Here is a 15971-nt window from a genome sequence, read left to right as displayed (position 1 = left end):
CCCAGTTTTGGAAACCTGATGGAGTTAGATTTGGCACTTCATCCTTCTTATTGTGTGGGGGTGAGTGCCAGGGTAGGGCTCTTACCCCTATATAGACATAGAAATACTTTTAAATATTTTGTATGCTCTACAGATTTATTAATAAATCTTAGAAACCGTTCGTAGAGCAGTCATGTCTTTATATCTGTAGACACGGATTGTCAGGGAATGGGGATTGTGCTGGAACAGATGGCAAATACCACAATAGAGACTGCATCGTTGTCTATATAGACTGCTTTTATCTTCAACTAGAGAATGAACTCCTTCTCTTTTGGCTCCTTATTCAATGAAAGCTACCAATCCGAGCTCAGCTTTCATTCCCCACAGCTCTTTATAAAATTAAAGCTGAGCTCTGATTGGTTTCCATGGGCCGCCAGACCAGTTGATAAATCTCCCCTCATATTATCTTTTTGAAATGTAAAAATCTTAATTACAACAGGTTTTTGGTGCTTTTGAGTATAACTTATTGCTATATTTCTTTGCACTCCTTTTTAAACCACAGTTTTGCCGCCAAAATAACACAAATTTATGTGATATTATGCGGCCTGGTGAATGAATAGGCCTGACTAAGCATGGCTGACATTCTGTTTGATGTCCCTTGTGTGGATGAAGCTGGTATTGCTGGTAATTCTTTAATGTAAGCCAAAAAAAGTTACCGTATTTAATTTCCTCAAAGTGGCGTGGTCCCAGAATGATGCTTATCTCCTTCTTGAGCAATGTAGGCTGTTTTCTTTCTCAAAATTATTTTTTAGCTAACTTTTCCTTACAGAAAGCATTAAATGATGCTGTTGTAAAGTTATGCTTAAAAATGTGATACATAGTACATCATTTATGATTTAAGGGTAGATTTACAGCGGCCTGTGTGTTGGGCGTTCTTTGGGCAGCCATTGGGTTTTGTTGCTACATCGGTTTTTCTTTTGTCTGTTAAACTTCTGTTGTACTCTAGTTTTTTTGAAGATACATATATAAAAAAAAAAAGGTTTAATATCGGTTACAGATAAAAAAAAAGAACACTTTGTCCCCAGTTTAATTAGTGAGTTTTCTTGGCTTTTCTGCTGGTTGGATGTAACTTAGCATTTTTTCCTTATTGATACATGTGGCGTTTGGTCTTTTGTGAATTTATTTTTATTTTTTTACAAAAGTCTCCAGAAGTTGCAATTAGCCTGGTCAGGGGCAGCCGCAGATTTGCACAAAAATGTGCGACTTTTTTGTAACTTTTACATATGGATTACAGGGAACACTGCAGAAAACTAAACAATAGCGAACTTTGAAGGGAAACTGTCTTAGGCGCAAATAAGAACAAACACCATGGAAAGTCTCTCAAAAATTAAAGAAAAAGGCAAGCCACAAGTTTGATATATGTTCCACATAGACTTCAATTGCCTTCGTGATTTCAGGTTCCATAATTTTTTTCTACAGACAACGGATCAGTGGAAAGAAACTGAAATGTGAAAACACCAATCAAAAAAAAAAAGGTTCATTGAAAATCGCGGACAGAAAAAACGCTGTCTGCGTGTCTAAATTGCCATTAGCATAATTGGAACCAGTTATTCATCATGTTTTGAAATGTTACTGTGGGAGGGGCTTGTCTGGATTGCATATTTATTTCAACTGAATACATGCTATTGGTAACGAGCACCAACGGCTTTAGTGCTCTACATGTAGGAGTTGAGCTGGTATGATCGATACATAGTAAGTACCGTATATACGCGAGTATAAGCCGACGCGAGTATAAGCCGAGACGCCTAATTTTACCACCAAAAACTGGGAAAACCTATTGAATCGAGTATAAGCCGAGGGTGGGAAATGCATTGGTCACAGACCCCCCCCCCAGTATATAGCCAACCAGCCCCCAGTAGTATACAGCCCTGCCCTCAGTAGTATACAGCCCTGCCCCCAGTAGTATACAGCACTGCCCAGCATTAAAAAAATAAATAAACTTATATACTCACCCTCCGGTGGCCCCGATGTGCAACGCTGCTCCCCCGATGTCCGCGCGGCTCGTCTTCAGGCTTCCACGCCGTCTTCTTTCTTCTGCAGGGCGCCGCCATTGATCTTCTCCGGCAGGCGCCTAGTATGATGCGCCGCTGCTGACGTCATGCTAGGCGCCGCCCGGGAGAAAAACTATGGCGGCGCCAAGCAGAAGAAAGAAGACGGCACGGAAGCAAGAAGAGGAGCCGCAGGGACATCAGGGGAGCAGCGCGGCACATCGGGGCCACCGGAGGGTGAGTATATAAGTTTATAATTTTTTATTATTTTTTATATTGACTCGTGTATAAGCCGAGGGGACGTTTTTCAGCACATTTTTTGTGCTGAAAAACTCGGCTTATACACGAGTATGTATGGTAAGTGACAATTCTCAAAGCATTAGCCCCCAACCTCTTGGACCCCAATGATGTGGGCGATTTTTCAGTGGTGACTGCTGGAGGATGCCCACATGACTCGGGCACAAGAAGTTGAATGTGATTTCTTAAAAAAACCAAAGCTATCTTAGACAAATGATTTTTTGTGTGTGTAATGGGTAGAGCAGGGTAGGTACTTGTCACGGTTGGCGCACACGGATTATTCACATACACAGGATGTTGGGTAAAAGGATATTTTATTCGGTATTTCTGGAACACAAAGCGCTTCTGAGTCTAATATGACTCCTTTATCAAGTGGGTAGATACTGATTGGCTGAGATGGCTGGGGCGCTGACAGCAGGGAGCGGGTGGCTGCTGTGTGTTACCGCGCTGTCTGTGCTGTCACTCACAGGGCGGAACGTGGATGAGCCATCTCAGCCAATCAGTATCTACCCTCTTGATAAAGGAGTCATATTAGACTCCAAAACGCGTTGTGTTCCAGAGATAAAATATCCTTTTACCTAACATCCTGTGTATGTGAATAATCAGTGTGCGCCAACTGCGACAAGTACCTACCCTGCTCTACTGATTACGCTTCCAGACCGGTTTGGCAACCGTGTCTTAACGACCTTTGTCCGCAGGCAGCACCAGGAGAAACTAACACCTGACCCTTTACACCTATGTTAGAGTTGCGCTTAACTTGACACAACCAAATCCGGTGAGCCTCTTTCCAATCTTCCTAACCATTAACCATTACAAGTTACTACTCTACTACTCTATGAGCACTATTTGGTCTTCCCTTGTTCGCCTTTCTATACCACACTCCTTTTGTGTATAATGGTAACTGCAGCAGCATGCCATTAACCTGCTATTAAATCTCAAGCAAAAGTACCATTGGACCTCATGAATATCTTAAAGGGGCTGTCAAATTTCAGCAACTAATTGATATGTTTTGTCTAATGAACAGTTCTACGAAATGCTTATATTGGAGGATTTTTAAAATACCTGCCTGGAGAGATGACAGGTTCTCTTCCTAAATGCAGTCAAAAAAGAACTGAATTTTTATTGAATCTGTTATTTGTCACAACACACAGCAGACAATTGTGCATATAAAGTAGAAATGTCCTAGTGTGCTACTATTAGACATTACAGGACAAATTGTTCTTAGTCATATATTTAATTTATAAAGTGCACGATATTACTTGAACTGTGTGTATGAATGATAATCAAGTCTTTGTTTTTTCCTGCCAGCTGTGTGCCTCCCATCTGCCAACTCCTGCAGAAGCCCCCAATCACTACCAGGCAGTGTGCCGGGCACTGTATGCAGAAACCATGGAGCTACACATGTTCCTGTCAAAAATCAAAAGTGCAAAAGAGGTGAGCCATATTGTAATATGAACACTGATTGCCCTAATGTAAGAGTGTCATGTACTTGTCTCATTAAAAAAATGTTAACAGCTTTATTGTTTTGTTTTACCGTTATTAAAATATAGCAAATCATAAACAAGCTTGTCATCAAGAAAAATTTGCACCACACTTGGCACCAAAGGCGGATGTTAACGCTTTAAATTCCACTGGTGCAGTTCTTACATCTCTATTTAACACCAGCGAATGTGTCGGCACTAATCATGGGTTTTAACCCATTAAATTTTGCCAGCCCATGTGCACGGGCATGCCAACATTTTTCCTAGGATCATCGCTTCCAGTGATGTCATTGGTGGCTTTGCCATTATGGTTGTTGCCGACAGGGGTGAACCCAAACTCCTAGGTAGAGTTTCAGGTTTGGACCCAAACATTGTGCTTTGGGTATGCTCATCCTTATACACTAGATACTTTAAAGCAGGATTTCTGAGTAAATCTTGACAGGACTTCTAGGAAAATAAATGAGTCCTGATTTCTCTCCCCATACACAGTGATAGCTTTACGGCCAGATATTGAACCCATTGACGCCTGTGGCGCCTAGTCACTGTCGGTGAGCACATGTTGCCGTACCGCACCTTGACCGTGTTCTAATGGTCTTTCTTTAGAGTCCTACAAGTATTTGTGCAATATACTCCTCCACTTCATGTATCCGTGTATACTGTAGTAGCCTCCCACAGGCTATTGTTGTATACTTCAGGAAGCACAAAACAAATAATTCCAACCTTCTCACCATTGACTTATTTCCTTGGCCTCTGCAGCTATTTAAATGGCAGGTTGTAGATTCTTTGCTTTTGCCAGTGTTGATCATTGCTTATTTCTGTCTCAGAAATGTTGGCAGTTGCACGGCTTGTTTATATGCAATTAGAAAAATTTATGCAATTAAAAAGAATTTGATGCCTCATGAACTCTGTGGCTTTACGGAATATTTATAAAATTACACACCACAGGGAGAAAAGCTTAGTTTGTCGTCTAATTTTTTCACCTTGGATTTGATCATTCTAAACTTGATGAGATGTTGGATGATTAGCAGGAGAAGACCCCAGGATAGTGCATTGATGAACCATGGACCAGCGTGCCGCGGCCTGCACAGGTGCCTCCAGCGTGCCGCGGCCTGCACGGGTGCCTCCAGCGTGCCTCCAACTGTAACATGGTCTATCTGGTCCCTGGCAGCGCTCATCTCTCTTCTTCTTCAGCGTGTTGACTTGTGCCTGCCTATGTTCATGTGACTGTACCCTATTGGGAAGATTGGAAGGATCACTTGGTCTTGGTCTGCTTGGTCAGGAGTCCATAATGTGTTATCCTGCAGTCAGACTAAACATGCTGTTGTTTATAATTATATTTTATATGAAAGTTACTTTTACCTGTTAAGCATTTTGAGTGTATCCACTCTTGTTTATGTTAGTTCTAAAGTGTGATGCCTAGGAAACTGGCTTTTTGTCACTGATTAACCTTTGTAGCCCCATGGCATATTTCCAAAGGGCATAGAATTGTTGCTTGGTAACTCCCTCTTTCCCATTCTGTGTGCAAGAATTTGGATTTTGTTTTTGATTCCGGTTTATATACAACTTTTAATTTTGTGTTTTAATATGGCGTTTTTTAGAAGTTAAAGCACAAAGAGCTTGTGTTTCAAAATGAAGTGTCATTAGAACTACGCCAACAAAACTTTTAGCGTAATTAGCCAGTTTGGCACCTTTCAGTATAGCTAGTTTATCTTCCATAGTAGTCTGCCTTGGCGCTCTTTGCAGATTGTCAGTTTTTGTTGCGTGTTATAAATAATTTTGATTCCACATTTTCTATTCCTTTTTTTTATGACTTCCAGTTACATGATGCTTTTATCAGTTAGAACTGGATTAGTTGTGCAGTTTGGGGTATAAAAGGTTGGATTAGAGTCCCTTATTGGTAGTCTGCTCGTGAAAGATTATCTTGGCACTCGCTTTCATTTGGCTTTCCACAAAAACAACTGAAGAAAAATCTTCAAAGATTACGTTTAGCATACAACCCTTGAAAGAACACACTGTGTTATAATGCTCCTAATAAGCAGTATTCTCGGAAGATGCTTGTGTATGAAGAAAGAAAATGCCAGCCTCTGTGAGACAGAATGGCAGACAATTACAGTGACTTAAAAGGGAAAATTCATGCTGGGAGCCTGCGGAGTCCAAGCAAAACAAATCTGCTTCAGTGGAAGTCGTTTGTAATATATGACTCTATAATGGAAATTACTGTACAGATATGAACAGTATAGATATTAATAAAATTTTTAGAACATATGATATTATTTTGCAGAGCTTTGTCATGAAACAGAGTTGTACGGATCTGTAGCGCTAAACATGTCTTTATTCATATGTAAGAGTAGGCATATTTTTTTTTCCACTTTTTGAAGGAGACCTTCAAATAATCTTGAATTAGAATTTTTCTGTCGCACAAGGCTTCTACCCCTGGGTATTGGGATAACTTCGCTTTTACTGAGAGGGAACCTGTCACCACATTTACAGAAGTACAGCTAGTAACATGTTCAGATAAAGCCCATTTTTTATTTGGCTAAAATTGTTACCCACACACCCCATTAAATGTCTATTAAGCTCCTATGAAGATCTATGTTTCACCATGGTTACTGACTACACACAAACCCTGCTGAATATGGCTTCTGGAATGTTTAGACTGCATAATTTGAAACCCCCAAATTTGAAACAAAAACTAACACAACTTTTAGAGTAGTGTGCATCCAAAAGAATAGTGAAGTAATATTGCTTATTACCATTGAAATAGTTTTTTAGTATAGACAAAGGTTTAACTCCAGAGTAAGCTCTACTAGAGCTATCCACAGTCTTCGGAATGATATACAGTACAATCAAATTAAATATGATTAAAAAATTCCTATATAACAATAACATCTATTTTAATATATATATTTTTTATTACTATTTTTAACCTGTAATGTTTGTATTTATAGAGTTTAAAAAAGATTGAACAGATGGAAAAAGACTCATCTGACAGATCCAGTGCTGACCTTGATGATCTGAAAAATTCAGATTGGGTAAGTAATTAACATAAATTTGTAGGAAATACACATGTAATGGCAACTCTGTTTACACCAACAAATGATTTTGAGAGCATTTTATTTCTAGGACAAAATAACCTCAAGGCAACTAGATGTTTCGGGAGCTAGGAGAAAAGGATGCTACAGATAATGTAGAGTTGTTTGTTCTTTGGTGGCTCCTTCCCGTCAAGTCTATAGGCATTTTGCAGTTGTCTGGGTTTTCAGTAATCTGCAGCAATAAGTCAGGCAGTCCTTCTTTTTTTTTTTTTAAACATTGGCATGGCATCCAAAATGGCCACATTTTATTATTTAGAATCTAAAAATTTTCATTTCATACGAATATTTTGGTTATTACCTAAACAGTCCATTAATATAGTCATTGGTATCGATGACTAGTTCTTGTGGAAATTGTTTAAAATGGCAAAGGTCGATCCTAGTCCTTTGCTCTGAAATCCAACCTTATGACTCTGATGTGGGTTCTTCTTCTCAGGCCAGGTTTTGGGTCCAGGTAATGCGGGATCTGCGAAATGGAGTCAAGCTAAAAAAGGTACAAGAGCGTCAATACAACATGTTACCTATTGAGTACCAGCTGACTCCCTATGAAATGCTGATGGATGACATCCGGTCTAAGCGATACACCTTGAGGAAGGTGATGGTGAGTCAGTTTTCCAGACAGTTTGGTAGTACAGCTTCTTTATCTCTGTTCCTCATTTTGTTTGCTTTGTTCTCTGTTGTTTAGACATTGAATTGCTATTGCTAGTATATACTGTTTATAATGTCGTGTCTCAACACTGTTTATTTCGTTCTAGGTTCAGGGGGACATCCCTCCACGATTAAAGAAGAGTGCTCATGAAATAATCCTGGATTTTATACGGTCCCGACCCCCGTTAAATCCTGTATGTATTCTGCCAAGCGATAATCATGTATCCCAAGCTTTTAGCTCATCTGACTTGATGAATAAATGCCCTGCTAGGCTGCCTCTGCACTGCTATTTGTGCACGCGGCCTCTTACTGTAGAAGCAGATTATTCATCTAACAGCTGGCAACAAGTTCTCCACAGGAATAATCGGGTCAAATGTGTTTTGGAAATGCTTGTTTTACAGTATATGTTTCATTTTATATTTATTTGTTACGTAGGTGGAAATTAATATTATAATTTTACTCGCTGGAAACATTTTCCAGAATTTATGTATTTAGAAGTGGTTTATTGCAATATGTTACAGCCTTTTTAATCTGAAGATATTACAACTAAGTGTATTGTGTAGTTTTTTTTATAGTGTTGCCATTATGCTTAAAAGTGCTTATAAAAACATTCATAAATAATAAAATACGTTGGGAGACATGTATTAATATGTCGGTCTGTTGACCAGTTCTCTGCCAGATTCAGTTCACTGTGTCTGATGCTGGATGATTAATCTGGTGCAGTATAAGGGTGATGCCACACATGGCGTTTTGAACCAGTTGTTGGTCGGTTTTTAAAAACGCATCATTTTGTGACCAGTTTTAATTAAGATAATTGGCAAAAACGGATGCATTTTCAAAAAACGCATGTGTTTTTTAACGGACTGCTTAAAAATGGACCAAAAACGGGTTTAAAACCCCATTTGTGGCATCACCCTGTAGAGTCGTACATTATGCCTCCTATTAGTAGGTCTCAGTTTTCTGTCACACAGGTTATTTCTGGTGCAGACACACTCCCTTTTATAGAGTACGTGCCAGTTTGTCGTAGGAATCGGAATAACAGCCTAATATTGGTCTAAAACCGTAATAATTGTGGTTCAGGTTCAAATTACTCCAGTGTTCTGGCGTAGACAATTTGATGTTTTCTCCTTTATACTAAAGGGGAATCTGTCACCACATTTTCATATATACAGCTAGTGACAGGTTCTTATAGAGTCTTATTAACTTACTTGAAACCCTTCTCTTAGCTAAAAAGTGTTTCCCTTACATCCATATAAATCAACTTTATGTTATATTCCCTGGCACCAGAAAAGGCTTGTTCTGCTCAGCCAGCCCTTCCCTATGTCCCATGCCTCTTCTCAGCATGTCATGTGACAGGTCCTTTAGCCTTCGAATATTAGCAACCTGTACATTATGCATGTATCTGATCACATGATATCACAGCATGTCGAATCCCATCACTTTGTGGGCCCTTAAACCTTTAGGGGCCCCAAACAATTGCTTAGGTTTATATATGGGTAAAGCTCTTGACCATATGTACAATGGGTGCTAATGTATTTTATCCCTTCAGGTATCTGCAAGGAAGTTAAAACCTACTCCACCTCGTCCACGAAGTCTACATGAACGAATGCTAGAAGAGATTAAATCTGAAAGGAAGCTTCGCCCTGTGTCTCCTGATGAAATTAGGCATAGCCGGCTAGGTAAGAGTTTTTAAAGTAGGAGGAGTGGTATAATATAGAGGCTTGTGGTTAGATTTTCTTTGCTTTGGTATCTGGCAGTTGTGTGTCCTGTCTCATAAGTTTTTGGAGGTCTTTGTGGTTAGAGGATAACTCATAATACATTTGAACCTGACCCCTTTCATTAGCAGATTGCATACCTGTGTTGTACACTTTCATATAATAGCATATGTATGGCCTTAAATACCATACACACATAGGATAGCTGACCACAAGCTAACAATAGTTGATAAAAGATGTCCATTTTAGTTTGACGTTCTGCATATGTGCAGCTTTAGATTTTATAATACAGTTATATTATGTAACTTTGTATTTGCACGGTTCTATAAGCTGTACATTGGTTTAATAAAGTACATATAGATGCCCTTAGTTTATGGTGAATGAAGAATGAAGATCTGTATTTTTCAGTTTAAAAAAAACAAACAAATACAAACTACAAATTAATGTTTTGTTAATCATATGTGTTATCCTAGGGGTTTGTGGCTTCCGGTACTTTCTCCTATAAAATAAGTGTTTTACATAATGTCAATATAACACAGGTTATTATTAGCTTTCTTTGGGTGTGTTAAAGCATGTGTTTCTTTGTCTGGATTAGGAGCCTAACATTGTGCTCGGCTGTGCTATGCAATTATGCTTTGTTGTTGCTCATACTTTATTTCTTTGCATCATTGGTTTTTTATGTTGGCTTTACCAACAAACTTCAAAATGACATAACCCGCTTACATGTTTGCTCTTTGTTTATTGTATATTCTTAAAGGGGTTTTTCAAATGAAACACATTGCCATTGAATAACCATACATCTGCAGCTCCAGGTATTTTGCAGTCGCTCTGGCTCTGTTGTGTAGATGCATGTCCCTGACCAACCTCAGCAGATTTTCGTGTGAATTGTCTATGTGGAGGCCAACGATAATGCACTGAGACAACACACAAGTTCACAACAGAAATGATGGTGCATCAATGGTAGTTATAGGGGATTTGCGTAGGAACTTAATCCTTTCATTGATTGAGTTATGCAGTTGAGAAGTTGGGCAAATTCTATAATAGAAGAACGGATTCAGTACAAAGAATTGCAGTATTAAGCCAATCTGAGTTTTAGGTTTGTTTCTTTTAAAATGGAAATTATTAACCTTAATGGTTCCTTTGGACCACTTTTGTTTTCCTTTAATACATTTTATAAAATAATTTCTGCTATTTGATCCATATATGCATAAAAAGAGTGTCCATGTCTCAACAAGCGGCAAAAATTGGTTTTGATGGTTTTAAACAATACAAGTAATTTTGTCAGCTAACGTCCATGCATTTTTTTGTTTTATTTCAGTTTTTACAATGCAGACAGGCTTATGTACAGAACAAAACTCTGTTTATACTTAGCTCATGGTTGCAGTTTATAATAATAATAATTCCTTTATTTATACAGCGCACACAGATTACGCAGCGCTTACAGAGCTTGCCAAATTAGCCCCTGTCCCCAATGGGGCTCACAATCTAATCAACCTACCAGTATGTTTTTGGAGTGTGGGAGGAAACCAGAGGACCTGGAGGAAACCCACGCAAACACAGTTTACAGTTGAAGTTACCGTGAATAGTTGGAAACAGACCCCACTGGGTCCTGGGTTTCCTATGTGGTGTCTAAAGCCAGGCTGAGTGGAGAGCTTGTCACATGTGTGGTTTCTCTCCATTAATGTCTTTGGATATAGCTAAAATAGTTAAGTCTATGAATTATGTATATTTTCATTGGTCCATTACACTTAAAGGAATCCTAGCATCAACAGTTCACATTTCCACCTTATGAATGTTTCCAATATTCTCTTATACTTACTCCCAAGCTTCATTTGTAATTTCCACCCTGCCAGCAAATTGCGTCAAGCCAGAGTCATCATCATTATCAGCACACTGCATTTACAACCATGCAAGGTGCTCCCTCCCTCATGTAGCCATTAGCTGACTCCATGCTGGTGGCAAATCTGTCAGTTCACATCTGCATCAGGGGAGGGCAGAGCAGGAAGTAACGTTGTAATAGCAGTGTGCAGATAATAATGATGACTCAATGCAATTTGATGTCAGGGAGCCAGGTAAACTTAAGTCTACTTTTAAAAGTGAATGGAACCACTAATGGTAGTTATAAAAGCAAATTAGGAATTCGGTTCCCAAATGCTGTTCAATAGTGTCATTAGGTGAAAAAGTGAAATCCTGGTGACCGCTTTACTTTAAAAGCAGTTTGGCTGCAAACTACATGTATCCCCGCTATGGTAGCACACAGTAAGGTGGTCTTAAACTGCACACAGGTGCACCATTCTTTATAACCCCCAGCTCTGATTACTCTCTGATAATTACAAGCCGTGCACCTGTGTGACCATGGTCAGATTTCTGTCCACTGGAAGTAAACATAGAAGCTTTCTATAGAGTGACCGCAAGCAGAGATCCAGAAAACCAAGAGGAATAGATACAGAAAGTATATTGGAAAAATGTATAATTTTTCATCATGCAATAAATAACAGTAATTTGCTGAACTGAGAATACCCCTTTAACAGTTTTCTATCAGATTGTCTTGTGTTAGACCTATACTATCTACAGTTTTTGCAATTAGTTCATTTAAGATTTCCTTTGAGATTATTTTCGCCAGGATAGCTGTAAATTTCTGCAGAATTTGCTCTTTACCCACACTAGAAGGCAGATATATTGATTAACAGTAGGAAGTTGTGTTAGATATATGACGTGTTAGGAGAAATTGGATTCTTTAATCTTCTGGAAGGTTCTTGTGGAGGGAAGTGAGAGCTGCATATATGTATGTAGAGAAGTAGAGAATGCTTTATTGTAAATGTGACTGTTTTATTGGTAAGGCTCACAGCTAGGTTTGCCATATAATGAATATCATCCTACTTAGTTTATTGCATGTTTCAGGTTGTATAAATATCCCATCCTCTGAATGTACGGTATATAAAATATATTGATCTGAAAGCAAGCTGCTGACTTTGATATATGACTAGCCCATGAGCCAAGTGTGGGTGGTGTTGGGAGACTCCTACTTGTAAAGAATTGTTTTATGTGTATACTGTCTTTTTTTTAAGGCATCTGGGTTTTATATGAACACTTAAAGAGGTTGTCTGGGTTTTAAAAAAGCTATACACGACCTTTTCTTCTGACATCCTCTGGCGCTCCGGTTCACTCAGGGCGCATTACATCTGTGCTGTTTGTTTACAGACCCCAGCAGAGCTTTCACGACCACTGCCATGCGTCTACTTAGTTTCGGTGTATAGCAGACGTGTGACAGTGGTCAGGTGGCACTGCCGGCCTTTGTAATCCAAACAGAGGTGCGGTTGTAACATACGGCTCTGTGCTTGAGCAGGAGGAGTTAAGTATTAAACATTTGTTTAAATAGCCCCCCAAGCTATATTTAATTGACAGACAGCTCCTTAATATGTCCTTAGATTAATTATTTACTATTTGTATTATGTACTTTATGTATTATGTATGTTTGTGGTGATGATTAAGGGAATATTCCCAGCTGGCCTTTCATATTTAATTTCTTCAATTGGATGATATTACAAAAATTTACCTGTGTGAAGATAATTTCCCTTGAATTTTGTTCTATGGACCCTTAGAAATGGAGGACAGCTGTACTTGGATTCAACCACTGTTGCTCGAGTGATTGAGCAAAGAAACATATAACATATGAAATGGCCAGGAGTTACTACATGGTAATGAACACTGAATCCTGGTAGTCGGACGCCTCAATCATGCAGTCCTGTCCACCACTGCCAGAGTGTGGAGGTGGTTGTATCCATGTTTCTAAGGGACAACATGGCGGCATTTATGGGAAATTATCTTGACTCTGGCAACTTTGTTTTTGAACATCCAATTGAAGAAAGTGTGTGTGTGTGTATATGCGTGTGTGCGTGTATATACAATGGGTACAGAAAGTATTTAGACCCATTTACCTTTTTCACTCTTTGTTTCATTGCAGCCAATTTTTTTTTGTTCATTAATGTAAACTCTGTTCCCATCTTGACAGAAAAAAAATGCTGTTTAGATGTTGTTTTTGGTAATTTGGTAAAAAAAAAAATTGAAATATCACAGGGTCTTAAAGGAAACCTAGCACTTCGGATAGGGCTTCTAAGCAGCAAATGCCGTGCACCAGCTCCGAGTGAGCTGGTGCCGGTGCTTATCTTCGTTATGTTCTTAAACGGTTTTAAAGCATTTAAACGCTTTATTAATCTTTATATCCGAAGTAGCTTCCTCGCACCGCGGTCCGCGCTCGGCGCACCATTATGGTTAAGAACATAATTAAGATGAGCACCAGCACTAGCTCACCCTGAGCTGGTGCACGGCATTTGCTGCCTAGAAGCCCTATTGGAAGTGGTTTCCTTTAAGTATTTATTTGAGTAGAAGCACCTTTTGGCAGCTAGTACAGCCATGAGTCGTCTTGTGAATAATGCAACAAGTGTTTCATGTCAGGATTTGGGGATCCTCCTGCTATTCTTCCTTGCAGATCTTCTCCAGTTTCCACACATACGGCTTACAATTAACACCAGAAAGTTCAATCTTCATCTCATTGAACCAGAGAATCTTATTTCTCATAGTCTAGGACTCCTTCCCTTCTTTTATTTTTATTTTGTATCATTTATTGAGGTACCACAAGTTAACAGTACATGATGTTAAGCAAGTGGGTACATAATTCTATCACACATTTCAAAATTGGGCAATAATACACAGCATACAGTTTAAATTAACCTGATCAACTATAACGGCGACTCAACATGTGTGGAAAAGTTAATAAGCAACCATTGAGCATAGGACAGATACAGATTAATCTCCATTGAGATGGCTTGTATTGGTAACTTATGTGTGTTTGGTTAAGGGTTCATTCAAACGGCCGTCTGGGGGGGGGGGGGCTCACATACGGCCGCAAATTTGTGGCCGCTCGTTAGTCCCCATAGACGGCAATGGTCGCCCCGGCTGTGCGGTCGTACGCCGCTGTTTCTTATGGAGGGGGTCACCACCTTCTCCTCTCCAGCACAGCGGGCATTTTCTAATGACACAAAAAGGGGGGGCATTGAGAGTAGGATAGAGAGGCTACCAAAATTCTGTCTCCTTGGGCAGTTCCTTAGACCTCATGAATCTCATGTGCTCTGACCAGCACTGTGAGTTGTATAGGCAGTTGTGTGCCTGTTCTAATGTAGTCCATTCAGTTTAATTAAACACAGCGGGAGTAGAACCATCTCAAGGAGGATCAGAAGGAAATGGACAGCTTGTGAGTTAAATATGAGTTTCACAGCAATGGGTCTGAACTTTTTGTGCAGAGTGTGCATTAGCAAGCAAAAAAAAAAGAACTTTTTTTATCTTACCAATTGGCTGCAATGAAACACAGAGTGAAAAATTTAAATTAGTCTGAATACTTTCCATACCTATTATTTATATATGATGAATAAAATCTGAATGCTCAGGTACTGATTGGGGAGTATCATTATTTGCCTTGAGAATAATAGAATGGGCACACTAACCCAATATCCAATAAATGTTAGATAGCTGGTTCCTCCATATACATGTTTTACTTTGTATTTCTTTTTCTTTTTCCTAATGATGGTTAGCCTTATGCTTTTAATTTTGCCAACCCCTCTGTTTTCACCCCCAATCCTTTTTCCTACAAATTTTTCTTTAAGAGGTCAGAAGACTCCACATTAGACAAATGGTGATCCTGATAAATTCTTCAATTTTTGTTTTTAGTTTTATCTATATGTAACAATTTTTATGTCTTGCAGGTTCCCCTGCAGTAATACAATTAGGTGTCCCTGGCTCCTGTTTTATCCTTATTGTGTATCTGTATCGTCTTAACCTTATAATTGTCTGATAAATTTGATTTCCACCATTGGGACCTGCACCTATCCTTAAAATAAATATGGATTTAACTGCAATGTAATTCTTTTAAAGGGGTTGTCCCCTTTCAACAAACAAATATTCTTGGTTTTACAAACTGGTAGTAAGTGTCCTTATACAATGTTCTTGCAGATCCAACGCTACAACCACAAGGCTTTAACAATTCACTGCAGGTGCAGAATACTGCAGATTAGTTGCACAAGCTCACAGTTTCCAGAGTGGATAAACACTTGGAAAGATTTAATAATAGTGTTTCTCTTTTACTATAAAAAAGAGGCCTTATTATAAAATCGGCAACATGTGCATTTGCCTCCCAGCCCGACCCAGGGTTTCGCCTTCAGCTTCTAAGCACTATTACTACATCTGTACAAGTGTTTATCCACTCCGGAAACCGTGAGCCTGTGGAACTAATCTGAAGTGCACTTCACCTGAAAGGATTTGTTAAAGCCTTGTGGTTGTAGCCTTGGAATTGCATGAACAATCAAATATTATTGTTTGTATTATGAAAAGTTATACAGTTTTCCAATATACTTTATTTCTCTCGGTTTTCTAGATCTCTCCTTGCTGTCATTTATAGAAGGCTTCCCTGATTACTTCCTGTGGATAGAAATCCATCCATGGTCATGTGATGTCACACAGGTGCACGGCTCATGATAACACACTGATCAGGTTACTCTCTCTGTTACAACGCGTCGTGACATCACATGACCATGGACGGATTTCTATCCACTGGCAGTAAACGGAGACAAACGAAGTAAATGGAGACAAACTTCTTCATATAGAAGAGGAAGATACCAAGAAATTTGTGAGGAATTGATACAGAAAGTATATTGGAAAATT

The 15971-nt window shown here is 39.1% G+C and overlaps 1 protein-coding gene across 4 annotated transcripts in view; it reads left to right on the top strand.

Moving 5' to 3' along the window:
• The window catches only part of SPIRE1 (spire type actin nucleation factor 1), a 111369-nt gene that overhangs the window by 69677 nt on the left and 25721 nt on the right, over nt 1-15971 (top strand). For all 4 annotated transcript variants that reach the window (XM_072152272.1, XM_072152273.1, XM_072152274.1 and 1 more), the window contains exons 4-8: nt 3633-3758; nt 6754-6837; nt 7331-7495; nt 7650-7736; nt 9092-9221. In XM_072152272.1, the coding sequence (XP_072008373.1) occupies nt 3633-3758; nt 6754-6837; nt 7331-7495; nt 7650-7736; nt 9092-9221 (592 nt within the window). The remainder of the gene's footprint in view (nt 1-3632; nt 3759-6753; nt 6838-7330; nt 7496-7649; nt 7737-9091; nt 9222-15971) is intronic.

Source organism: Engystomops pustulosus, chromosome 5 (assembly GCF_040894005.1).
Source record: "Engystomops pustulosus chromosome 5, aEngPut4.maternal, whole genome shotgun sequence".
Classification (NCBI taxonomy): Eukaryota; Metazoa; Chordata; class Amphibia; order Anura; family Leptodactylidae; genus Engystomops; species Engystomops pustulosus.
This window is presented reverse-complemented; position numbering and strand designations above follow the sequence as displayed.